The sequence below is a fragment of the Eretmochelys imbricata genome, chromosome 3 (genome assembly GCF_965152235.1).
Source record: "Eretmochelys imbricata isolate rEreImb1 chromosome 3, rEreImb1.hap1, whole genome shotgun sequence".
NCBI classification, from domain to species: domain Eukaryota; kingdom Metazoa; phylum Chordata; order Testudines; family Cheloniidae; genus Eretmochelys; species Eretmochelys imbricata.
In genome coordinates, this window is record NC_135574.1 from 81,993,487 (window position 1) to 82,021,221 (window position 27,735).

General features: G+C 42.8%; 1 protein-coding gene across 2 annotated transcripts; it reads left to right on the top strand.

Moving 5' to 3' along the window:
- The first annotated feature begins 14,770 nt into the window (after nt 1-14,770).
- On the top strand, nt 14,771-25,524 carry MTRES1 (mitochondrial transcription rescue factor 1). Of its 2 annotated transcripts, none has more exons than XM_077812890.1 (4): nt 14,771-14,936; nt 18,503-18,956; nt 19,758-19,830; nt 24,039-25,524. In XM_077812890.1, the coding sequence occupies exons 2-4, from the start codon at nt 18,511-18,513 to the stop codon at nt 24,213-24,215; spliced, it is 696 nt and encodes a 231-aa protein (XP_077669016.1). In that variant the 5' UTR covers nt 14,771-14,936; nt 18,503-18,510; the 3' UTR covers nt 24,216-25,524. The 2 variants fall into 2 exon arrangements, with proteins under 2 accessions (XP_077669016.1, XP_077669015.1); XM_077812889.1 differs by lacking the exon at nt 14,771-14,936 and adding an exon at nt 14,972-15,296.
- Nucleotides 25,525-27,735: the final 2,211 nt, after the last annotated feature.

Below are 27,735 nucleotides of genomic sequence, written 5' to 3' on the forward strand. Positions count from 1 at the left end.
GGGGGGGAAAGGGTGTTGTTTTGTTATTAGCCCCAGGCCTTCCCCTAAACAGGTAGGCAATCTGGTTGTTTTCCCTGTAGGAAGGAAAGCAGCCTCTCACTCTGAAGAAGACTTTTCCCCTGCTGCCATTAACCCTACAGCAGATTGTCTCTCCTTCTTCACTCCTCCCAGGAGATGAGTTTTTACAGGTCCCAGGCAGCACTTAATTGGAAGCAGGTGTCCCTAGTTGACCTGAGGTAACCTCTTTTCAGCTTATAGGGAAAAGGGCCTTTATCACTCTAGGGCTAATTTAAGGGGACTGTTGGCCCCTTACTAAAACTTAGTTGGGTGGGGGGTTGGTTAGCTAGTTCCCAGTAGCAAAAGGAAGGGGGAGGACTGAAGGGAAATCAGGGCCATGAGGCTGACAGTCCCCAGGGGCAATGGGGAGAGGCCAATGCTCCCGGTCAGCCTGATTGACAGTGCAGGCAGGTAGGCTAATGAGGGAGTCAGGAGGCCAGGGGGATCCCATCCTCCCTGTGAGCTGGAACTGCCTGGGCCACAGTGGGGCTGAGTTAAGAAGAGAGCAGGAGCCTGAGCTGAGCAGAGCCATGCCGGCTAGAGCCAGAGCAAGCTAGAGAAGAGCCCAGGGAGCAGGTCAGTTCTGGGAGCAGAGCTGCAGCAGCAAGAGCCAGAGAGCAGATCTGTGCTGGGAGGAGAGCTGCAACAAGAGCCAGAGAAGCAGCCTAGTGAGCTGGAGGCAGAGCAACAGGAGCAGTGCTGGGGCTGGAACAGTCCGGAGCTGGGTGCGGTGAGCAGCTGGGGAGAGTGAGGGGGAACCTGGGCAGAGGGCCCAGCCAAGAGGCTTTACCTGCCAGACTTGGAGGGGGAATCATAACCCTGAGGGGGGGCTGATGCTGGGAAGAAAGGTCCTGCCACCTAGAGCCTCAGGACGTGTGGCCACTGCCAGAGCAAGTGTCCGACCTGCAGCATTCCTGCAGCACAGCCAGGGCCTGGGCAGGAGACCTGGCACATGTGAGGAACAGACTGTGAACTGCCCTTACCCCACTCTGTGGCACAGGGAAACCACAAACATCATCTGTGGAATGTATGTGTTTTCCTTTAACCTTTTCCATTTTTTCCTTTTTTTAAAATTAGTTGCTGTTCAATAAATTGTATTTATTTTGAATTCTATGCAATGATCAGTGAGTCAGGAAAGTGTCCACTGCAGAGAGACCACCCTGGAGCTGGGACACCCAAGCCCCTGACCTAAGTGACAATGACAAGATTGAGGTCAAGCCCTCCCAGGAATCCTGGGCCCAGCCTTGTCAGGGTTACAAGTTCTCTGCCACCCAGGAGCGTGGAAGGGGAGTCTGTGACAGATTTTTGTTACTAATTTGCCTGGTGTGTTAGGTGATTAGGCTGAGGCCACAGGATTTTTAGGGAGGAAATGACAGAGCACACCAAGTAACTGAGTTTTAAAGCTTTATTGATAAAATAATAAAATAATAGTGAAGAGTGCTGGGTGGATGGTCCCCATGTCACTTAGAGGAAGGAAGAAAGCGTTAGTGCCCAAAGCCCTAACCTTCTTTCATACTCACACTTGCACTACGCGAGGCTGGCCAGGCCTGGGTGTAAAGTAAGAAGAAGAGGGGGAGAGGTGGACGGGAGTTCTGTTCTGTGCACACAGGTTGTTCAGGGTCCTCTGTTGATTTTTGATTTGCCTTGGCTTTTAGAAGCACCTTATAAAAGTGGCCTTACATTGCCTTTTTTAAAATATATTATCTGAGGGGGTTTTATAGGCCACAGCTGCTAAGTGTTGCCCTTTGCAATTTATATGTGCTGATAGTCAGAAGATGTAGTCAGCACATACCACTTAGCCATGTTCTTGGGGGGAGCCACCTCCCACATGTTGAGATGGACTACCCAATTCCCGATAATATGTGATACCACATTCCCAGGATGCTAAGCCACAACTGACCTTCCCCCCACTCCAATGGATAATTGACTTTTTTAATTATTATTATGGCCAATTCTGAACAGTGGTAAAATTAACAAAGGAGGACAAAAGCATTGGACACCCAAGGATTCCCATAGAGATGTGCCATTATACATATATTGTATTACACTAACCAATTTTGCAGGCCTGAAGCAGCAAGAGCAGTCCCACCACTCCAGTTCAGGGTGTCCCTGGGCTCGTGCTATTACTGCCTTGCTCTGTTAACAAAGCAAGAAGGAAAGAAAGAGAACAACACAAATGTGCCTATTGGGGAAACTGAGGCATGGATGAAAAACTCCCTAAATTATTAGTTGTTCCATTACAGCCCTTCCTGGCTTCAGTTATGGATGTTGTTTGCCTGGTTTAGGAGGTTACAACAATAATATTGTGTCCACGGACTAGGGGCTGCTATTACTTGCCAAAGGGCCTTTTATTCCACTCCGGGCCACCACAGGAGGAACAGGGTTTGTCCCCATGGGACCAGGGGAGGTTTGGAGCCACCCACCAGGTATTTTGCTGTGGCCCTGCTGTGTCTATCTGGACTATGCACTGTTTTTAAGGCACCTCCCCTTCAGCCTTCTGCCACACTATGACTTGGGACCCATCAGCAGCTCGAGCCAGGGAAAGCCTTTGGAATTATTTTCCATCCTTAGCATTATAATTATTCAGGTAATTTTATGGACAGCTGGAAACCCAGATGGTCCAGGCAGGTGGCTGGTTTACAACCGAGGCCCACGATGCCATGACCAGAAATCTAGGGAGAAACATATGTTTTGAGCAGATTGGCATGCGCCCATTTTAATTTACTGGGTAGCTGAAGCTGGTACACTACCGGGGAGATGGATTCACAATGGGGTATGGACCCACCCACGTGGCATCCAGAGTGTGGGCCCCCTTCCCTAGCTTTTGCAACATTATTGTATTTTTAATTTTCTATTTTTGGATGTTTTTAATAATAATTTTTTTATATTTGGCTTTTTTTTTTTTTAATTTAAAGTGGCCTTTATGGCTTTGCGGGTTTTATATAGCTCCTCCCTCAACTGGGCAAAGCTGAGACTTTTTTGGTTGTGGCAAATAGTAAATGTGATTATTGGTAAACATAGTACTTTATATTTGTTTATTAGCGGGTTCTTAACATTGTTTTATTTATTTATTTAATATATACATATTACTACTTATACAGTATTTTGGTTTTATTATTTATTTTATATATAGGATTTTAGTAAAATGTTTTTACTACAGGGCTTTGGAGCAACAGGCAAGGACAAGCACACCCACTTTTGAGGAGTCCACTTGGTACAACCTCTGGTGTCCAATAGCTTCCCTCCCTCCCCAGCCCACTGGCTCGAGGTCTGGGGTAGCCAGAAGGATTCCATTTGCCTTATGAGGAGTGGGCTAACTTTCCATATTTTTGCTTTTAGAGCTTGTTGGTGTGCGTTTTTAATAATAATGTTTTTAATTAAAAGGTTTGGCTTTACTATGCTAAAAACATACTGCATCCATTCATAGTGATAAGTATTAAATAGTGATGATTTTTTTTGCTTTAGCAAGTGTATTAAAACCTTAGTGTTTTCTGATATTTAAAACATTTTATGTTTTAAGGTGAACAAAGCAAGTATATGCATTTTAGTACATTTCATAGCTTTTGCAGTATGTTTTTTATTTTTATTTGGTTTTGTATTAGGCTGTTTTGTAGCTGGGACAGAGAGCTTAATTTATTTTTAGGTTTATAGTATTTATGGTTTTTGCTTTAAAACCAATTTTTCCTAATATGGTGTCTGCTACCTGAGTATTAAAAAAAAAATGTTTTTTTACAGCATTTGATACACAACAGTGCTAGACAACAAGACAAACAAACAACACAAGACAAAGCATAGAACACAAAACACAATTTCTATTGTGACAGTAGATTCGATATTTTGGGTTTCTTTTTAGCTGGTATTAGCTCTTTTGTTGTTTTGAAAGACAAAAAAACCCCTATATTTTTACCCCTTTGGGGGTGGCAGATTATTGCTTAAAATTTTTATATATATATATATATATATATATATATATATATATATACACACACACACACGTATACACACATTTATAAATACCCTTGCTGATTGCAGGCAAAACAAAGGAATTATCCCCCTATTTTCCTTTGTTTGTTTTATAGGCAGGCCAGGTTTCAATGGCTTTTACCTTTATTAGTTAGGTAATTTGCATTAACACAGACGCTTTTTGGCTTACTTTTGGAGTTAAAGCCATTAGCAGCTTAGAGACTGTTTTAAAGGGGACACAATTAACAAGTCCTCGTGGTCAGGCAGGCCTCTGAGTAAAGGAAGTAAGAGCGAGGACTCAGATTCTGTTGCTAGTCCATTTCACCAGGGTAGTGTATAAGCCTGGAAAGTTCCCCAGAATAGCCGTACCATCCCCCACTTACACTAATATACCTGTCTTCCACCACTATCTTACAAATATCCAGCCTGACTTTGTCACACTGTATTAAAAACACATGAAGTTTGAATGGGCCCATCTTACCAAGCGATCCAGATCAATCTGTATGACTGCCTTATCTTCATTATTATTTACCCATCTTTATGTTATCCACAAATTTTATCAGCTGTGATTTTATATTCACTTCCAGACCACCAATGAAAATGTTGAACATTGGGCCTAGTACTAATTGGGCCCTACAGAACCCCTCTAGAAAAACCCCATTTAATGCTGATTCCCCATTGACAACTACTTTTGAGATCTGCCAGCCAGTTCTTAATCCATTTAATGTGTGCTCTATGATATAGTATAGTGCTAATTTTTAAAATCAGAATGTTGCATGTACCAAGTCAAGTGCTTTACAAAAGTCTAAATATATTACATGTATCCAGTTACTTTTAGCAACCAAATTAAAGGTCATTAAAAATGACAGAGTCCTGTGGCACCTTTTTGACTAACAGACGTATTGGAGCATAAGCTTTCGTGGGTGAATACCCACTTTGTTGGATGCATGTAGTAGAAATTTCCAGTGGCAGGTATAAATATGCAAGCAAGAATCAGGCTAGGGATAACGAGGTTAGTTCAATCAGGGAGGAGGAGGCCCTCTTCTAGCAGTTGAGGTATGAACACCAAGGGAGGAGAAACTGCTTTTGTAGTTGGCTAGCCATTCACAGTCTTTGTTTAATCCTGAGCTGATGGTGTCAAATTTGCAAATGAACTGAAGCTCAGCAGTTTCTCTTTGAAGTTTGGTCCTGAAGTTTTTTTGCTACAGGATAAAATGAGGTATGTTTGACAAGACCTATTTTCCATAAATCCACATTGAATGGCATTAATTATATTCCCATCATTTAATTCTTTATTGATGGAATCCTGTACCAGATTGTGGTGGGGCAGTGCCGCACCCCCAAGCCAGATTGGGCCTCAGCAGGCCAGAGTGGCTGCAGCCAATCAGAGAGGGCCTGCAGGGAGCCAATCATGTTATACCAATAAAATAAAAACCGGCAGGATCTTAAAGGGAATAAGGCAAAATGGCACATTTATTGTGTATACAGAAAGAATCATAGTAAGCAGTTATAGCTATAACTTTCCATTCAATTTCATATTTATTCACACGTTCATTCATACACACACACACAGGTTCTGCAAGGTTGTTATCATAGTTACCAGCCTTAGAGTTGCTTGTGCCAAGCCACTGCCCAGGTGGTCTGGACACGAGGAGGGAGCAGGGCCTTGTCAGATGCACATCGGATGCTTCTGGAAGTTGGTTTGCAGAATCAGACCCCAAAGTTCTCAGTTTCTAGAGTCCAGTTTTATAGGAATTTATTCCTATGCCAGTCTATGGAAATTGCTTCATCATGCTGTTGCTGAATCAATCAGCAGATGGCATATTCCCGATGGCTCTGTGCTGCCAGATGTTATCTTGTTCTTCAGTTCTCCCATCCTTGAGGCTGTTGGGTGGATTCCAGTCTGCCCTCTGGGGTCCTCTGGTTGTTTCCACTTGACGCCTTCTTCAGCCGATCGACACTGGATTCTTAGGCTGGCACCTCCCTGATCATTCATTTATTATCCACACCAAGAATCCATCCACATACATCCTCTATCTCTATTTTAATCACAATTGTTAACAAAGCGAGATAAATATAACAAAAGGGCGGGGAGTCTTTGTGCTATTTCTGTTGTTACAAAGTATCACTTTGAGTCTCTCTCTCTGTGAGTAGTGGTTGTTACAAAGTATTGCTTTGAGAACAGACTCTATCTTAGGATGTACTAACTCAATTAGCAGCTTGCAAGTTTCACACAGAGAGGGAAGAAACAGTAAAACTAAGAGTCCAAAAACCAAGAGACTTCTTAATTAGTAATACCCTGGAATTTAAACTATGGGGAGTCAAACTCATTTGTGATTTTTAATACAGAACTTCTTTAATATGATTCAACAATCAGGGCCAGGGTAGGCCCTATATAAAGGCTGCCCAGGCAAGAGGCAGTCAGTCTCTCCCAGACCTTCAAGGGAGAAGGTCTGTCTCCTGAGTGAAGGAGCGCAGCGCAGCCTTGCGGGAGCTGAGGAGAGCTCCAGCCCAATACCTGCCAGGTGGCAGTCCCCTATAGAAGGGCCCACAAGGTGCCAGGGGGCCGAAGGGGAAGCGGCCCAGGGAGGAGAGGCGGACAAGGGGAGAGAAGGAGGGCAGGGAGGCTGCCACCAGAGGGTCTCTGCGCCAGGACCCAGAGTAGAGCCTGGGTCCCCCCCCTTGTACTACACCCGGACGTTAGAAATGGAAATAGTGGTCTGCACCTGACCCCTGATAGAAGGGGTTAGACTTTGTGGATGTGGTTGGCCACTGTGGCTGGGCTGAAGAGAAGACTGCTGTTAACCCCCACCTGGAAGGGGGTGAGCGTGGACTAGGGGGCACTGCCAGAGGGCAGTGTCCTGAATAGGACGCTGTGAGAAGGGACAACGCGGGTCCTGACGCCAACAGAGGGCGAGAGATGGATGGGACACCACCAGCGAAGGGCGTTCCACATGGATGGAGCTAATTCCCAGAGTTACCAACAGGAGGCGCCGTGGTGGTGAGTCCTAACCCCATCACACAGATGTTCCATTATTTTGCTTGGACTGACCTCAGGCTAACCAGCCCTAAGTTACCTGGGTCATTCTGCTTTGAATATTTGCACAACATTAACACACTTCCAGTCTTCTGGAATTTCCCTGCTATTCCAAGATTAAAAATTAAACACCAGCAGGCTAGAGATCTCCTCAGTCAACTCCTTTTAGTAATCTTGGGTGTCAACTGCCCAGGCCTATAAATGTAAAAACATTTATTCCTAGCAGCAAATGTATTCTATCATAATCCACAGTTGCTAATGGACTGGAAAGTCCATCTTCATATTATACATGTACATCATTCTTGTTCTTTCCAGTTACAGAACATAAATAACTATTGAACACTTCTGCCTTTCCGCATCGTTAACAATTTTACCATCTCCATTTAGTACTGAGCCTACAGCACTGTTAGGATTTCTTTTATTCCTACTATACTTACTGATGTTCTTATTGTCCTTAACCCTTGCCAACCATGGACTTTTCTGCTAACGTCTTTAGCTTCCCTAATCTACACTTCAGAACTTCTAATTTATGTTTATTGCTATCCATGTCTCATTTTCCCATGTGTTATATATTATTTCTAATTGCTGCCTTTACTTCACCACTGAACCAGGACAGGCTTGTAACCAGAGTTAACAGGAAAGGTGCTCGAGCAGCCTGCATATAAGAGGGAGCTGCTCTTTGTGAGGGGCCCTCAATTTTGGATTTCATTCCCACCCTTGGGTTGAAATAGCCTGAATTCACCCTGCAAGGCCTCACTCTTCACCAAGGCTTTTGGGGAATGACATAAGGGCTAGTATTTTAGGGTATTGTCAAGATCCTGACAATGGCACTCAGGACCAAGGGTCACAGAAGGGTCAAACCTGAGACAAAGTAGTGGAGGAGTTCCTAGTCAAACTACAGGATGGGGTTGATATCAAGGATCAGAGTCTGAGTCAGGTTTCATGCTGCAGGTCAGGAGGTGAGTCCAAATAAAGCTAAGGCCAAAGGGATTAAAGAGCAGGAATGACCACGGTAGCTACAGGAGAGCCACTGTTGCCTAGACACTTCCTGGAACATCCCTTGGGTTTATATTGGGTAGGGAGCCAATCAGGAGCCATGAGACTGCTTCCTGTTAAGAGTCTTTGAGGTGGAACTTTCTGTGGTCTGTGACCACAATGGGCTGTGGATAGAGTACAAGCTGGTTGCAACTGTTACTGGGTTGCAGCATGAGAGTATTTGCTGCCTGGTAGCTCGGCAGGCCTGGTTTCAAGACCCACTAGGTCTTACAGGTACTATTTGGGTTTGAATTAATCTCTGGTTGGTTATTTTCTGGTTTTGGGGTGTGGGAAGCTGTGGGTGACTGAAAATATTGGGATTGTTTACCTTAGAGAGGAGACAAATAAGAGAGGACATGATAATGACTACAACTGAGAAAGTATATTGGGAGCATCTGCTCTACTTATCTCAAAAAAAAAAAAGGGGGGGGGCAGTCAATGAAATGGAAAGGTGAACTTGTGTAGGATAGTAAATTATGTGTTATAAAAGGAAATACTATGGAACGCATTACCACTAGATATCAAGGCAAAGATCTTAGCAACATTCAAAGAGGGATTGGACACTTACATCCCTTCCAAAGCTCCCCCCCCCTTTTTTTTTTTAGTACTGACTTATTATTCATGTAACGCCTCATGCTTCAGGGCTTAAGACAACTTCTGACTATTAAGGGTAAGAAGAAGAAGAGTTTCATGAAGGGCAATTTACCCCACATCAACCAACTGCAGGGTTCATATACGTTCTTCTGAAGCATCTGGGATTGGCCACTGTCACAGACAGAATAGTGGACTAGATGGACTTTGGGTCTGATCCATTATGACTATTCTCTTGTTCCAACGTTCCTGTTGTACCATTAGTTACTTCAAAAGTGCCTACAACCCAAATCCCAAAGATAGGCATTTCCTCCTCAGTCCTAAATAAAGAGGACTTTGCCATTCAGTCATTAGAGACACTGAAGTACTCCAAGTAATTTTTTAAAAACCTCTTACAAAAATTAAAACAGGAAAAGTGATTTTTTTTTTCCACACAGATGGAGGAACAGTTTCCCTCATTGCAAACTAATTGTTAGTCTAGCATGTATATATTTTAAATTAGTTACCATTAATTAGTGAAAAGAACATATTCTCAGTAGTAAAGCAATTAATCTAAAATCAACACAGAACACAAAAGTAAACAAAATTCAAACTAATTAACATTTATTCATGGAATGTGTAGCTGTCATGGCTAATAAGAAAATTCAAAATAACCTAATGCTTAATTTGATTGCTTTCCCCCTTCCATTGCATCAAACACCTGCTGTTAACTTTAGCTAGATAAAACCTCAGGGCAACAGCCAAAGCCAGAGGTTTCGGCATGTTTTCTGCAGAATTTATGAATGGTTTAGACTATTTTTTCAAAAGAAATGGGTGATTTTAAGAGACAGACTTTACAATTTAGATAATGTCAAGTAAATGAGCAAGGTAAGATCAAGGATGAACAAAACTCACTGCAAGAAGACTGGGCAGGTCAGGGATTAGCATGTGGAACTTTTCATCTATGAACAGCTAGGGATGAATATGGCTCAGTTTGACAAAGAGTGATTAGCAACTGATTTGCTAAAACAGGCTGAAAAGCAGAAATTACATAGCTTCCTTGCCAACAAAAGAGCAATTATTATTAGTTTGTTTCTGGTAGCACCCACAATGTATGAACAATGGCAGGCAGGCATGGTCCCAAAGACAGGCAGACACACAAAGGGTAGGGGAAAGGGATATAACAAACAAGTAGCTATCAAGGTGGTTATTGACCATGTCTTGTGGCTACCTGATATAATTTTAAAAAGAAATAAAAAACTATCCCCAATGGCCTCTCTACTTTGCCACTATTAGTCTGAATTTTTTGTAGGTTTCATAGTAAAAGTAGGGCTTTCAGAGGGAGTTGGGGTAAGAGGGGATAGTGACCTCGTGAATCAGTTCAGGAAGTACATTCCCTGTGTAGAGGTATAATTTTTGGACCCAAGGGGTCGGAGGGTCAACACAAGAAGGGAAAGGATGGATAAGTAGGGAGAGGTGGAACCAAGTTTAAACTGAAGTGGTAGAGGAGACAGAAGAATTTAAGAGTGTGGGAGGGCAGTAATTGATATGGTCAGAGAGACCTGAAAGGAAGGTGAATTTGACAGCTGCATTTTGTACAGATTGAAAGAGAGCAATGTGGGTTGCGAAAGCTGAAGAGGAAGGTCTGAATGAGAGCTTCAGCTATAGAAACTGAGAGAAAAGGTCAGATCTTAGAGATAATATTCAGTCAAGACAATATTCTATACATACTAGTACATGAGATGTACCCCTTTCTCCCCATGTAAGGTTTGATCCCCTCTTCTGAGTCACAGAATGCACTTATATCTGTGGCTGTGTAAGTACAGTAGCCCATTTCCCATTACACACTATTTCTATCTGCATACCATAATGCAGGATTAAACTCTTTAAAAAGGATATATTTTAAAAGAGATGCCATGGACTAATCATGCAGCTTCCAGTGAGAATAAAAGAAAGTTGCACAGTTAAATCCTCACTGCACTACTTTGAAAATTTAACACTTTTGGCTAAAATTTCAAACATGGAGACCTAAAGTTCAGGTACAAAATGCATGCACAACTACTTTTGTGCATGCAAGTGACTGTGTAAACAAGTCTTGTAGATCTCAGAGATCTTGAGGAAGAAGTGTCAGGATTTAGACATAGATCAGATGCATGGAGCAAGGAAAACAGATGGCCTCGGGCTACAAACTTGATTCACAAATTCCATGGTCAGAAGGGACCATTGTGATCATCTACTCCAGGGATCGGCAACCTTTGGCACACGGCCCGCCAGGGTAAGCCCCCTGGCGGGCTGGGCCGGTTTGTTTACCTGCCACATCCGCAGGTTTGGCCGATTGCAGCTCCCTGGCCGCTGTTCACCGCTCCAGGCCAATGGGGGTGGCGGGAATTGGTGCAGGCCTGGAGCAGTGAACCATGGCCAAGGAGCTACAATCGGCCAAACCTGCAGATGCGGCAGGCAAACAAACAAACTCTGGCGGGCCGCATGCTAAAGGTTGCTGATCCTTGATCTAGTCTGACCTGTAAAAAACAGGCTGTAGAACTCCAAAATAATTCCTAAAGCATATCCTTTTAGAAAAGCATCTTATCTCTTTATTTTAAAATTGTCAGTGATGAAGAGTCTACCACTGGTTAATTACTCTCACTGTTAATTTACAACTTTTTTCCAGTCTGAGTTTGTCTAGTTTCAACTGGCAGCCATTGGATCATCTTATACCCTTTTTCTCTGCTACCCTGAAGAGACCATTATAGAAAGACTCAAAGAGTTCAATTACTTATAAGGCATGTTTTCAAATCCTTTAATCATACTCATGGCTTTTCTCTAAACTCTCTTCCATTTACCAACAACCTTTTTGAATTACGGACACCAGAACAGAACACAGTATTCGAGCAATAGACACACCAGTGCCAAATACAGAGGTAAAATAATCTTTCAACTCCCACTTGAGATTCTCCTGTTTATGAATCTCAGGATTGCATTAGCTTTTTAGGCCACAGTATCACAGTAGGAGCTCATGTTACCTGATTATTCACCAGGACCCCCACATCTTTTTCAGAGTAATTGCTTCCCAGGAGAGAGTCCTCCTTTTTTGTTCCTAGATGTACACATTTACATGTAGCAATATTAAAACTCATGTTGTTTGCTTGTGCCCAGTTTAACAAGTAGCCCAGATCACATTGAATCAGCAACCTGTCCTCTTCATTGTTTATCATGCCCAATTTTTGTGTCATTTGGGAACTTTATCAGGGTTACTTCTATACAAATATATTATCTATTAATCAAGTGAAAATCTGTAAACACAAAATTAATACCAACAAGAAGTAAGAAAAGTTATCAGCTGAAGGACAAACTAGATAACGAAAACGAAGAAGAAACTTATTGAGAGATGTCGGTCACAGGCACTGACTTTACAATGCGCCAGTGGGTGCTCGCCCCTTGGCTCTGCCTCAGGCCCCGCCCCCAGTCCACCCCTCCCCCAAGGCACCACCGTGCCCAGCCTCTTCCCACCTCACCTCCTCCCACCCCTGCCAGCCCTCGCCCTGCCTCATTTCACCCCTCCCCACCTCTTCCTGCCCCACCCCCTCCCCCAAGCACACTGTGTCTTCGCTCCCCCCGCAGCTGTTTCGTGGCATGCAGGAGGCTCAGAGAGGGAGGCACTGATCCACAGGGCCTTCCAGTGGGCGGGAGGCCCTCGGGGGAGGAGCTGATGGGGGGGCTGCCGATGGGTGCTCGAGCCCCAGAGCACCCACAGAGTCGGCGTCTATGATGTCAGGAACAAATAGTCCTTTACAGCATTTTTCTGTGCTAGGAACCTACCAGATTTCAGATATTATTAAGTAAGAGTATTCATAATAAACCAGTCAAACAAAAAAAGTTTTAAATAGCATTACTCTTGCATTCATAAATTAAAACTATATAATTAGTACAACAGAAATTTGGCACCAAGCCACTCTGGTGATTACATTCATGTGAAACTGCACCAGTTCCTCAAGAATAAGGAAAGGAAACCACAGCAGATAGATACTTACCAGCTGGAAGAGGGAAAGATGACAATCAGCAACAAAATGGCACGTTTAAGGCTATTGGCTCTGCCAATTTTAAAGGGCCAGCCCCAGAAAGATAGCTGGGAAATAACTCCCATAAGAAGGCAACCCTGAGCTACAGAGGAAGGTGCGCCTGCTTTGTTGCTGTTCTTAGCACCATAATGTATTATTGTCCATACAAGTCCTTTACCTCACTGCCCAATTTAAAGAACCATAATGATTTGTAACTTCAGATTTCACCATATTGGCACTCAGTGCACTGATATGTCATTGTTTCTTTGTGTAACCCTTTTCACAGGTGGTGTCAGCAGTACAAAGGTCAGGCTCATATTTAAGGGCTCCTGTTAAAATTACAAAACAAAATTGGTTTGAGCTCCCATGCAGAAATCTGGGAAAACTAAGTACCTCCCCATGTGTGCCTCTAGGCACTACTTCTCCACTTGCAAGCACTGAGCCTGTGTATAACAACAACAAAACTTGCATTAAGGGGAAAGGGAATACAGCAACAATGACTGAAAAGTATTCAGACAACAGATAAAAAACCCGCCCCACAATATCTTGAGCAGTAATAATTTGCCTCAGTTTCCCACTTTGTGGTTTGAAAGTCCAATTTACTTCCCTTTAACATGCCACTCCCCTTTTTCCTCTGCTGCATCCCACTCATGGTATGCTGTCTGAGGTCAGTGAAATCCCAGAATCCAAGGGGTGCTCCTCAAGTGGGTGAGTGAGGGTGGGTGAGACCTCTACCACTTGCTGTTACTGCTTCTGCTGCTTGTCACTGCCCACTCTGCCGATTCCCTGATGTGTCCTTGGTCTGGTCCAGTCCTACAGTGCCATGGCCACCTACCCCAGCTATTAGTAATCAGAGCTCAAGGATTTGCTGGGTGGGAGGGACCTTCATGCTGCTGCATCTCTAGGCTTGGAAGAACTTGACTTTTTTAAGCTGTGCAAAATTGTAGATTTTAAACATTATTTTTATGTTTATAAATTTTCACAGTTTCAAGAAATTATGGGAGGCTCAGACAAGGGGGGGAGTCAATAATTATATAATAACAGTAGATGATGAGATTCAAAAGTTAAAGTGTTATAACCATTAAAACATAGACTGACATCATCACGGCAAACTATATGACATAAATATCCTTAAATCAAACTCTAATAGTGTTCTCAAGCTGTTTTTTTGTTACGTTGCCTATCTGTACATTTTTGATTATCCATAAAAATATTTTCCATCCGTTTGTGGGTGGGTGGTGAAAATGATGTTTATCTAACTCTTCCAAGCATATGCTTCATCCACTGTGCTACCTTTAGCTGCAATGCCCTGTTCTGAGGTTCCACTGCCCGTCTTAGGGCTTGTCTTCACCGACTGTGTTGCACCAGAGCAGCTGCACTGCTGTAGTGTTTAGTGAAGATACCACCTACGCTGACAGGACAGCTTCTCCCGTCAATATAGGTGCACTACCTCCACGGGGCCAAGTCTACACCACGGTGCTACATCGGTGAAGCTGTGCCACTGTACACATCTGGTGAAGACGCATTCTTCTGTTGGCATAATTACTCCACCTCTGCAAGAGGTGGAAGCTCTGTTGTTGGGAGGGTGTCTGATAGTGCTGGCGTAGACAGCACTTAGGTCACTGTAACTTGCATCACTCAGGGGAGTGTCTTTTTCATACCTCTGACCAACTTAAGTTACATCCACATAAGCAGTAGTGTAGACCAGTTATGTTGACAGGAGAGGCCCTCCCATCACATAGCGCTGTCTACACCAGAGGTTAGGTCAATATAACTATATTGCTCAGGGGTGTGGATTTCTCCCCCTGCCCCGAGTGACATAGTTATACTGACATAAGTTTGCAGCATAGACCAGGGCTTAGTGAGTTCAGTTTTAGTGATTTGGCTGGGTCGAGGGGCAGGCTCAGGACAGTTGCCTTTTCTTTGTGTTGGCTTTCACACCACATCCAAGGCTCAGCCCTTAGACTAGTTTGTGATATCAGCTCTAGTGCTCCCTGAGAAGAGACAAGGCCTCTCCCCTTTGAGCCTAGTCAGCTCTGTCTTTACACACAGGAGGAGAAGGGACCAAAGGGCATTTAGGAATAACAACAGCCCCAGCAGCTGGCGGGAGTACCCATCCTCTTCCTCCCCGCGGCTGCCTCAGCTTGTGGGTGCCCAGCCTGAGGCAAGGGAAAGGGACCTGAGCGACGCTCCCCCGCGGAAAGCCCGGCCCCTTTAAGGTGCATCCAGGGGGGCGGGCAGGCCCCACCGTTTGCAAATTCCCGCCTGCCAGCCAGGCAGGCCTCTGCTCCCCGGGAGCCGCCGGGCCGAGAGCCGCGTAGCGAAGCAGGGGGGCTGCAGGGGCGCATCCGCCTTCCCCCCACTGACTGCTGGGAGCTGAGGCCACGGGGCGCGGCCCGGCCCCGCACACGCTGAAGGGGTTTGGCGGGGACCGAGCAGCGAGTTCCCCGGCGCCAGCCCCCAGCAGCGGGGCCCTGGCCGGCGGCTCCGCCCGCTCTCCGCGCAGCGCCTCGGCGGCGGGCTTGGGAAGGGGCCGGGGACTAGCAGCGGGGCCGGGCCGCAGCGTCCGGCGGACACAGGTAACAGCGGCTCCGGCTGGGGCGCGGCTGCCCGGGCCGCGGGGATGTGCCCTGGCCGGGTCTCGCTGTGGGCGCAGCTGCCGAGGCCTGCAGGGAGCGCGGCCCGAGCGGAGCGTTGCTCTCCGGCTGCCCCCCGCGGAGCGGGCCCCGCCGGGCTCCCTCAGGCCGGCGGCAGAGCGGGCCCGTGGCCCCGCGGTCACAGTCGGTGGGGCCGGGGCTGGTACAGCAGAGCTCGGCCCTGCCCAGGCAGACACGGGAGTTTCCCTAGCCCCGAAGCGGCGCCGCTGCGGGCCTGGAGCGAAAGGCGGGAAAAGGTGGGGGTGGGTGACAGTGTGGTTTGGGCACCTCGCCTTCCTTTGCTTTCCTAGCAGGGAGCCGGCTGTCCCAAGGGCTGGGTGCATGGGCGGGCTGGTTAGAAGAAAAGCTCAGTGGGAACCAAACTGTAGCCAGGGGGATGGTGGCAGAGGGTACGTGTGCTCCAGGTTAGTCCTGACCAGTTAATTATTGGTGGGGATTGAAATCAGACCCTTGAGCGTGGCAGGGAGAGTGAATCTTCTTAGGAGAAGATTTTTCCAGAAAAAAAAAGTTTAAAATGTAATCTCTTGTCCCATCTCCAGGCATGGCCCTTTAGCAGTTGCAATCTATGATCAGAATCAGTCAATGTACATAGATATATACACACTGCATTTAGCACAGTTTTCAGAGTAGCAGCCGTGTTAGTCTGTATTCGCAAAAAGAAAAGGAGGACTTGTGGCACCTTAGAGACTAACCAATTTATTTGAGCATGAGCTTTTGTGAGCATGCATCTGATGAAGTGAGCTGTAGCTCACGAAAGCTCATGCTCAAATAAATTGGTTAGTCTCTAAGGTGCCACAAGTCCTCCTTTTCTTTTAGCACAGTGTGGCTTTGATCCTGACTGGGATTTTGGAGTGCTCTCACAACACAGTACATATAACTTAAAATCCATTTTCACTTCTTTTGGTACAAGTTTGCATATATTTGGGGGCTTCACTCCCCACTAATGTGGAAGAACATATGGCAAGTACATGGTGTGACAACCCAGATGTTTAACAAAAGTGCAGTTACAGTAATGTGAGGGAGCCTTTGCTTGACTTGGGAATAACTTTCTCCAATGGCTATGAGGTACTGAAAAATCACTAACTTGTTTAATAGCATCTAATATTTTAATAGAACCTAATGAAGCCCTGCCCACTCTGTCACAGGACCGCTGCTGGGACCATTTTTGTGAAAGAGGGTTCAGTCTCTTTCACATAAATGGTCCCAGCAGCAGTCCTGTGACAGAGTGGGCAGGGCTTCATTAGGTTCTATTAAAATATTAGATGCTGTTAAACATATTAGGTACTGAAAAATCACTCATAACCATTGTAGAAAGTTGTTCCCAAGTCAAGCAAAGGCGTGCGGCACCTCATAGAATGGGGTCCTGGTTTATGAATAGGGTCCTCAAGTGCTATAGTAATGCTACTAATATGCCCTAAATTATTAGTCCTAATGAGGACTATGGCTATGCCAAATTTCACACTTCAGCTGTTGTAGTTTTTTGTCTGCATTTAAAAAAATAAATTAACAAAGATAATGAAAGTGGGTTTTTTTTCCCCCTTCACTCACTGAAACAGGTAAAATAATTGTGCTCAAACTTTCCAAAAATTCATTTTGGGGTAGAGAACAAAACATAGAAATTTCAGTCTAAAAGATTAATGCAAATGTGTGGAAATTTAGGGTTATAACACTGTTTTTCATCCTTATCTAAGATCATAAATCTATTTTCCCCTAAGATTATCAAAAGGTAACTACTGTTTTAATCCCCCCTGTTTGGAAACTATATTCTTGGAATGATTTTCTGTGAATCTTCTGCAAAAGCATATGAGTCAGCAGTGTGCCGTTGTTGCCAAGAAGGCCAATGGCATTTTGGGATGTATAAGTAGGGGCATTGCCAGCAGATCGAGGGACGTGATCATTCTCCTCTATTCGGCATTGGTGAGGCCTCATCTGGAGTACTGTATCCAGTTTTGGGCCCCACACTACAAGAAGGATGTGGAAAAATTGGAAAGAGTCCAGCGGAGGGCAACAAAAATAATTAGGGGGCTGGAGCACATGACTTATGAGGAGAGGCTGAGGGAACTGGGATTATTTAGTCTGCAGAAGAGAAGAATGAGGGGCGATTTGATAGCTGCTTTCAACTACCTGAAAGGGGGTTCCAAAGAGGATGGATCTAGACTGTTCTCAGTGGTATAAGGTGACAGAACAAGGAGCAATGGTCTCAAGTTGCAGTGGGGGAGATTTAGGTTGGATTTTAGGAAAAATCTTTTTCACTAGGAGCGTGGTGAAGCACTGGAATGGGTTACCTAGGGAGGTGGTGGAATCTCCTTCCTTAGAGGTTTTTAAGGTCAGGCTTGACAAAGCCCTGGCTGGGATGATTTAGTTGGGGATTGGTCCTGCTTTGAGCAGGGGGTTGGACTAATGACCTCCTGAGGTCCCTTCCAACCCTGATATTCTATGATTCTAAGGGATTGTTCTTGCTAGTGACTGCTCTTCTAGTGGAGGATGAATAAATATATTGCAGCAGGAAAGAGTATTTCTCTTGAAAATGCTTCAGTAATATTAAGGTCTGGTTAGGAGAAGCAGCATTTTCTCATCTGCTGGCTCTGTGGTCTGAGCACAAGGTGAATTCAGGAACTCTTGACTTTTATTCCTGGTTTTACTACTTTCTCTGGTATTGAGCAAGTCATTTCTGTCAAGAACTATCCCTAATAAATGTAGCCTCTGGCATCTCTCTGCTCTTGTTAAATAGCATGGGCTGGAAGTTAATTATGACCTTAAAATATTGTATTTGAGTAATGGAAGGAAGAAACCATAAGAAAGTTAATAGTTTAACAAATTGTAAAAAGAGAGTTACATATAGAGTATTACACTGAAAATTAGCAACGGAAATTCAAGTGCAACATGCTGCCTATTTATAATGGGGAACTAAATATGAAAAATACAGATTATGAATAGTCAATTTACCTATCCTGCTATATGAGAAAAAAGAACGTTTCACAGAAAGATACAATAAATCCTTATGGTTGCAAAAGGAACTATATCATTATTACAAGAAGGAGAAAAGGTGCTGATCTTAGTAGTCACTACTATAAATATGCTGTTTGCTGACCAATTTTTTCAGTACTAATTGAATCTCTTTATTTCAGGGTATGCTATGACTGGTTTCAGACTGCCCGTCACTGCCTTTAGGAAACTAAATGTCTGGTTTGGAGTCTGGGAGAAATTCCCGTCTAATAAACTCAGTGTGTCCTGGAGGAGATATATATACTCTAGTCACCAATCCAGTATAATAAACTACAGAAAACACTTCAGCATTTCTCTTGTGAAACATGATGTATTTTTAAGACAACCTTCACAGTGCATTTCAGTGCCTCGTTTACGACTTAAAAGTGACAAAAGTTCTAGAAAGAAAAAACAACCCCTGCAAGAGGAGGAGGAGGAGGAGGAGAAGGAGGAGGAGGAGGATGAAGAGAGACGTGATTCAGAAGATGAATTTGAAAATGACCCCAATATAGTGAAAGATTACAAGGATCTTGACAAAGTAGTCCAGTCTTTTCGTTATGATATAATAATGAAAGCTGGTCTAGATATTGCAAGAAAGTAAGTATGAAAGATTTATATAGCTTACTAATAAAGAAATTGTCATATAGCAAACAGTTAAATGTTCTTTTGATGTCCTTTTACTTGCTGCAGTAACTTAGTGAAGAAGAATTTTTTTTAACTTAATCAGAAGTCCATATTTGTCTTTGGAGGTGTATTGTTACTTTGTCTCTTGGGATTTGTTTTTTTTTCCAGAATTCTGCTACTTATCGCTGTCTGAAATACTAAGGCTGCTTAAAGAGACAGTGATAATTTTAATCAATCTCTAGCATTTATGCTTTTAACTGTTGACTTAGAAACAAAGAGCTTAAGAATAGGAAAGCTTCTGCTAGTTGGTGGAAGAATTTAAAAAAAAATAGCCTAGATTGACTAGAAGAAAGAGTCTAACCTAATTCTACATTAAATATAAACCTGCCACACCTACCTTCACCAGGTATACATAAACGTTTATTAACAAGTCCATCACAATGTATAACCTATGCAACCTGCAGAGGATTTAAGAAGCCTGTTAGTTACAATACATTAGTATGACTTGAAGCTGATATCCAAAGACAACATTCTTAAGTTTAAAATGACTGATGGCGTACAAAAGGGGTGTTATCTGTTATAAACACTCTTAAACCGCCCTTGTACCTGTGGTACAGAAGAGTTATGAATGCTTTGTGCACACATTCTCCTTCTGGATCACGCTTTGCAGGTGAACTGTGTTTTTGCCTGTGTGTTAGGAAACAATTGCACTTGTTTACTGTGCGCTGTAAACACAGCCCTATAAAGCAAACTTTTTATTTTTTTTTATTTTAGCAAAGTGGAAGATGCATTCTATAATGGTGAACTCAGGCTGAATGGAGAGAAATTGTGGAAGAAAAGCAGAACTGTAAGGCTTTTAAAAAAACACCTCAAATTAATATCATACAAGATCATAACTAAGGCTGACATTTTCTTTTCCCTCCTACTCTGATAGCACCTATGCAGGCATTATAAGAGGCTATACAACAATGAGTTATCCTGCATGTAACATGTGAGCTGTTATACCTGGGGTTAAAAGATAACACGATGTAAAAAATGGCGACTTTATGTAAGAAGACAAAATATCCAGGTTTCATTAAGTTTCTAAGTATATCTAGTTTAACTGGGGGATGGATGAATCAAAACAAGTTACTGTATGTCTACTTCTCCATCTTGACGGAGGTAGTAGCAGTAGTTCTGTAAGCTGAGGAGTACGGCTTCTTTTCCCCTTCCCCCCAGAAGACTTTGCCAGAGATATGGGGGAGGAGGGTACTTGTAGCTGCATTAAACAGGCTTATTGATTCTTAATTAACCCCCACAAATGTTTTTTTTGTTGTTGTTGTTGTTGTTGCAAAAAGAAAAGGAGTACTTGTGGCACCGTAGAGACTAACCACAAGTACTCCTTTTTTTGTTGTTGTAATCCCTGCAGCCTATCCACTGTTAAGGTTGCATGGGTTAGTGTAGCCACTTAGAGAAAAATATCATTTTAAGTAGGAGATTATCCATACATTTATCATTAATTCCTACTTATACTTCAGCCCTTCTTAAGAATTTCACTGACACTTTCCCCCAGTATTAAATAACTCCTATCTGCTTTCTTATCAGGAAGCACCAGTCATCCGTTAAAGGAATTGTTCCTGTTCAAATTCTCTTTCAGGATATCATTCTTTATAAGCCCCAGTCTCTGAATGTTCTTATTTGTGGCAACTGTACCCTCTCTGTTTTGAAGTCCTTAAAGATCCACTTCTGCCTCACTACCTGTAGTGAATCTTTTTTTTTGATTGCTCCCTTTCCTTAACCTTTTGTCTAGTTGTCTTTCTGTCCTTGCAATATGAGCTATTTGGTGCAGGGACTAATGCATTTTGAATGCCTGGAAAGTATCTATCATATAATGGTAGCGTTATAAAGATGGCATCTCTATGGCAAACCCTTGTATCTCCTATAGCCTATGTCTTGCTTTTTTGACACTTTTTGTCTCTATAAGTCATCAACAGAACCATCATAACTTTTTCCTCACTTGCAACACTTCATTTGTAGTTTCTACAGACTTGATATTATGGTCTTGCAGTAAAAAGACTATAGTTAAGGTTGCATCAGAGTTTTCTGTTGTACAGGGTCTGTACTTCAGTGTCTCACCGGTGTTTTTTTGCAAGCATGCCTGGTTTGCTCTGGGGATGAAATGGGTTTGTGCAGTGAAGGAGTCTTCTGACTGTAGCAGCTCTGTCTCATTTGTTGCAGAAGTTGGGAGGTTGTAGCGAATAAGGCAGGGGACTAAAGGAAGAGAAAGGATGGTCTTGTGTTTAGGGCAGTTGAATACCATCCTTGAGGCTCAGGGTATGTCCACACTATAGTGGCTACAATAGCAGAGGTATGGTGATGCAGCTGTAGCGTATACTTCCTGTATTGATGGAAGGGGGTTTTCTGTTGATGTAGGTAGTCCACTTCTCTGAGAGGCAGTAGCTAGGTCAATGGAATAATTCTTCCATCAATTGAGCTGATTCTACAGTGGGGATTAGGTCAACCTACCTGCCATGCAGGTGTGAAATTTTTCAGGCTTGAGTGATGTAGTTAGGCTGATTTAAGTTTTAGGTGTAGACTGGCCTTAGTCCCTGCCTCTGTGACCAAGTTCTTATGTGACACTGGACAAATCATTTACATCAAAGTTTTCACAGGTAGTCACTTCTGCATGTAATCAAATCCTATATTATCATGTATACACACAAGGGAGCCTAATTAAAGTTGCATGGCCAGCGTTCATTCCGGCATTTCCTAACTTGAGCGTGCTTGACTCTGCAACCTTTTAATCCCTAACTTTTTATTTCCTTTTTTCATGGTTTAATTTTACTGATGAGAGCAACTTTAATATTAAACTACATTTTTTGTTTGAGTCTATTATCAAGAGTTATGATGTTCTAATTTGAATACACAGACTCTGCTTGAAATCAGTCATCTTGCAAAACAAAAATCCCAATATGCAATTTGTATCCAGAGTCCTTTGGTAGAGATTTTTGCATGCAAAAATCTTTTTTTAAAATAAACTGTCCTAGAACAGACATGGTATTACTTTAATTAAGAGTGAAGCAGGTATAATATTCATGTACTCCAATGCAAGCCTATGGTGCTTTGCATATATACTTTAGTTACATTAGATAAAATTACCTTTCTGAAGTGTCTGCTATCTGTTGGACTGCTAGGGTTTTTTCTATTAACATGTAGTTCTTAAATTTTGAATAAATTAAAACTTAATCAGTGATTTTTGTAGTTTTCCTTGAATTAAGTTTTTATATTTGGTTATTCAAGTGACATTACAATAATAAACTATCTAAACTTTAATATCACATTAGAAACCACATACCAAGAACCAAACCCTACAGTCTCTTCCTTGGGTAAGCGCTCTATAGAAGTCAATGGGAAGCTTGCCCGAGTGAAGAGTTCCAAATTTGTCCTTGTATGCTTAGCAGCCCATAAGCAGGTAGGGGCTTCTAAAACTGAAAACTTTCTGCCCTCTGGTTCTCTCACCAGTGTTAGATCTCTGAAAAATGTATATTTGCTTGTAGTCGGAAGGGGATATCTGACTGCAGCTGAACAACCTGGCAACCACTCCATATCCAGTAATACAGGAGTTGAAATATAAAGATCTGTGGTTCAACCAAAATGTACTACTTTTAGTTAATGTACTTCCCAACAAGTCAATGTAGTTATCATGCAGTGTAAAGCGTTGGATGTAAAAAATTGCTGGAATCACCAAGTATAATGTGAAGAAGTCATCTTCCAGTAACACTTGCCTTTGTTAAGGTTTAACAGTTCTTCTGCTTGAAGTCAAATAGGAATTTGGATTAATACTTCATTATTAAGTTACCTAGAATATAAAACAATGTCTGCTAAAGTTGATTCTGGGCGGGCTTATTACCAGACCCACAAGCTCACTGGTTGAAGTTGAGGTAGTTCTTTATGATTCTGCTTACCTCTCTGCCTCATTTTCCTCCATCTGTAAAATGGAGAAACAATATACCTAATAGTGGTATTGTTAGATTTAACTTAATTTCACATTATCATTTTGTACAAGTTATACAAAATGTTTGAGTATTAAGACTTTTCTCATACATGTAGTGAATTTGGGGAGGATTACACATTAAAACCAAAATCTAGACTTTCATTTGCATGATGGGAGTTGTCCCATAGTGGTAGCCTACTAGAGGCTGGCATATAAAAAAATGCAAAAACCTGTTGGGGCTCTATTTCTCTTTAATATGGCAATGGTACTGCTGCTTGGTTATTTACTGAACCGTAAGCACACATATAATGCTTTAGTCAAATAAGACAAGTCTCTGCTCCTAGAAGCCTATCCTGTTGGTTAGACGCGACATAGAGAGGTGGAGAAGCAACAGCAGTCACAGGCTGGTATAAGGAAAGGTTATAGTTATTATTGTTTGAAGTCATGAGATTATGTTATGCAACATTCACACTAGCTGCTGTATATTTTTTGGGGGGTGGGAGTAGGCACAGAAGATTGGAGGGGGGGTGTAGCCTTGGAAGGCTAACTGAAAGTAGTGGATTTTGAAGGAGGGAGACTGGGCAGAGAGGGAAGTTGCGTAATACATGGAAGCTTGAGGGCTAATCCAAGTATAGGGTAAGAGTGGAATGAGGACATAAAGAGAGCAAGGAGGCTTGCAGAGTTGGGGACTAGAAAGGCCTACATGGAAATAGTGGGAGAAGAGATGGAATTAGGGGCTGAATTTTGAAGGCAGTAATAAGAAGTTGGACTCTCATTCAATTGCATTTACAATACATAAAAACTAAAAAACAAAAACAATTAGTTGGAAATAACACAGCCAGGGTGGAGCCGTGGTGAGATTCACAGGGATTCATTCCTCATCACTCACTTGCAGGCCTGGATTAGAGGAACATGGCTGCTATACTGTAGACATGATTTATACAGCCATTCTAACAACTTCCCTATAAGATAACAAGAATAATCCGTGTGGAAAGAGGAGGAAGACAATTAAATTGCACATAAACTTTAGTGTTATTTTCCTCAAAAGAATGTTAATTATCTCTCTCTGTCTCTATTTTCAGGTCAAAGTTGGTGACACACTGGATCTGATAGTAGGGGAGGATAAAGAAACAGAAACTGCTGTAGTTATGCGTGTTGTCTTAAAAAAAGCATCAGAAAAGACTGAAAGTGAAAAATACAAAGTGGTTTTGCGGCGCTGGAAAAATTTAAAAGTGCCCAAGCAGGATGTATTTAAGTGACAAGGATTTGCATATGGCAGCATGAGACTTCTTGTGGAAAACAATTTCATTTGTTGCTAAATAGGAATTTTGGTTAAACAAAATTCTTGGATCCTTTTTAAGCTTGTGATAATGTTACCTCCTTGCCATATGCACCATTCATATCTTGTGATAGTCTGTCAGTTTACTCTGTTCTATTCATTTTTGTTTCATGGTAATTTGGAAAAAGCTTTATTTCCAGACAGTTTCCCTAAAGAAGATATATAATGGTTGGGTAAAGGCTAGATAGAGCTCAACTGCTTGACAGTTGTCTCTGATTTTGTTAATCATAATGACTATGTTGAAACTAAGGCTGGTCTCATAACAAGTGGAAGAATGTTTCTGGCTGTGAGACTACTAAACTCAGTTTTCTAATCTTGTACCTCAGGGGTGTCACTCTAGGATGAACCTTTCTCAAATCTAAAAACCCAAAGGAGGGAGACAGGATGACTTAAAAGCTTTCTCCCGCCTATGGTCACTGATTTGAATCTGATTCAGTTGATAGAGACAGAGTCACTACCATCTGATTCTTGTCAGTTGCCTCTGTGAAATGTGTTGGTGGTCATGTTCATATCACTACTGGCCAGTTTGGCTATTTTAGAGTGACCAGGAGAATGGCTGAGGGAGACACTCCCGTCATGATTGTGAGGCATATTGGAAGATCAGGAAGAGGGAGCTTACGCTACTATCACTTTATACCCTATAGTAGCTGTGCAGAACATGAGTGGAAGATTTCAGACTCATGCCCTCAATTAATTGAATGTTAAATAGAGAGTACTTAATGCGTAAACTGGGAGTTAGTTGTACAGGTCTTGGAGGAACATTGTAGAAGGATGACAATAAAATGGAAAAAACATGCTAAAAATCTCATGTCCATCTTTCTTTCGTAGCACAAATGCTTAGTAAGAAATGCTTCATTTAATGACAGTTGTACATAATCATAGATATGCTGTTGCTATTATGAGAATGATCTTCTATTTAATATTTTAAGTGAAAAAACAAAAAGTAAAAAGGAAGTTTTCTTATCCTTAAAGGTTGGGGCGAATCTCTCATTCCTTTGTCAATGATGTGAAGACTGCAGGATCTGGCCCTCCTGATTCAAATTCTTCATTAACCCAAGAGTGAGAGTGCCCCGGATGGCAGTAGCATCACTGTAACGGAACAGAGTGTACGAACTGGAGTAATTTATCATATCTTTTTCTAAAAGGAAATAATCTGACTTAATATATAACTACACAATAACCGAGTTATTTTTCTCCTTTTCTTTCAATAAACTGCAGAGCCACACTGGCATAGTAATTTTAGCAAATTTCCTGCGTCTGGTGTTACTTAGTAGAAAGGGGAAAGGAGATAGGATAAATGAGCCAATGCAGCACTAGTTGCTCCATTATGCAGCTTGTCAAAATAGTTGCTCCAAAGTGCTATTCCACTGCAGCAATCTTTAGAAGTGAATAGGAGCCAGATATTTAAAGGTATTGTGGTGCTTAAAGATGAACATCGCTGCTTCTGAAAATCCCACTAGACTCTAAGGTGCCTAATCCAACTCAACTATTTTTTTAAAAATTCCACTCGGGGCTTCCCTGCATTTTGAGGTGCCTAAACAACTTTAAGAATCTGCTCTTAAATGACTGTGAGGCCTGAGAAACCTCTCCCACAAGACTCCCAGCGGCAGAAATATAAGGAAGCACTTGATGTCTATATTAAAAGCAGTTGGAGGGACCTGCTCTACGGCCTTGTCTACACTACAGTTTTGTTGACAAAAGGCAGCTTTTGTGGGCAAAACAGTGGAGGTGTGCACACTACCATGCTCCTCCCATTGACAAAACTTGCCTGCTTGGCCGACAAAAGAAAACAACCTCGATGAGAGGCGTAGAACTTTCTGTGGCAAAGTTAGATCGATGAAAGTGTGTGTGTTACATCGCTGTAACTGGCCTCGGGGAGGTATCCCACAATGCCCACTGTGCCTGCTCTGCTCACTGTTTTGAACTCTGCTGCCCTGCATCCAGCTATAGATGCATGCGCCCCTCCCCCGGGCTGAGCAAGCCGGTTCCGGCAGCAAATGCCCTCCTGCTTGGACTAAAAGGGAGGGGGTGGATCTACTTGGGCTGTGGGAGAACTCGCGTAATCTTGCTCTCCCCAGCACTAGGTCTGCAGTGGCAGACAGGCAGGGTGGGCTGCTACTACAGGGAAGGGGGAGACTCATGCTGAGCCAGGGGCTGATTCAGGGTTTTCCCTGCCCATGTACTGGTCTCTGCTGAGCTAGGGGAACAGGGGCGGACGCCAGCTGTCTGTGCAACAGCTTCTGCCTCAGGATTGGTTGTTTCTAGCTGCTGTCTGAACTCCCTCTCTCCCAACCCACACACAGTCTCTCTCTTATACTGCCCCAAAACACAAGCTGGCTCTTTCACTCTCATTCTCTCTGACCGCTGCAGAACAAGGAGCATAGTGGGGACACACAACAGTGGAGTGATTACAGCAGTGGCTGTATGTCGGCATAACTTGTATCAACAAAACTCTGTAGTGTAGACAAGGCCTAAGTGTGCAAACTCCACTCACAAGCAACCAAACATGGAAGACAGATGTGTGCCTGATGCACAAACAGTAATTAAACGTCCAAGATAAAACACAATGAAAAATGAGATGCATCGATTTTTCAAAGAACCTGTGACATGGAAGAATGTGCTGTCAAAACTACTTTGCATAACCTAACGAGCAATGCGGATCATGACTGACATAAGAGACAGACCAAGGTGTTCAAAAGCAATTAGTAATATGGGGGGGGCTGACTTTCAGAAAGTCCAGATCCCCCACCCTTTGGAAATCAGGCCTCTATTAAGGTGTCAAATTGGGTAGTAGTCAGAATCAATAATTTTGAAAATCTTGGCTTAAAAGCTGTTAAAGCATAATTTAGAACTAAAATGGATACTTTGGAACAGTGACATAAAGATATTGAAACTGTGTGAAAAGAACTTCTGGGAACAGGAGGAAGAAATTCTTTGAGTAGATAGTGCACTGGATCCCACTCAGGGGATCAAAACTAAAACACAGGGCATAACCCTGTTCTGGCCGTCACATAGCCACCTCTGACAGATACCTGAAAGGTTTTTGTCTCTCACTTTTGTGCCAATTAAGTCTCAGTTAATGAACTGATACACTCCTTTGGAAGGGCAAGGACAAAAGGGAGTTTTGAAGAATTGTCGCTGATCACCTTAAAGAGAAGGAAGCTCAGCAGAATCACCAAAGCACTGTACCAGACCAATATAAAACACCTGTGCGTAGACAGTTTTCCATTCAAGTTTAACAGAAAATGGCTATTGTGTTGTCATGGAAATTTCTGCAGCAAATGTCAATTTTTGCAAGTTTTCAGGTTTTGGCAGGCAACATGTTTGGGTTTTTGTGTGTCTGGTTTTCAGCAAACAAAGAACAAAATGTTGGAATGTCCTGAAAGGTTTTTCTACCAAAACATTTCACCTATCAACTGCATTTTTTTCAGTTTTGGTTG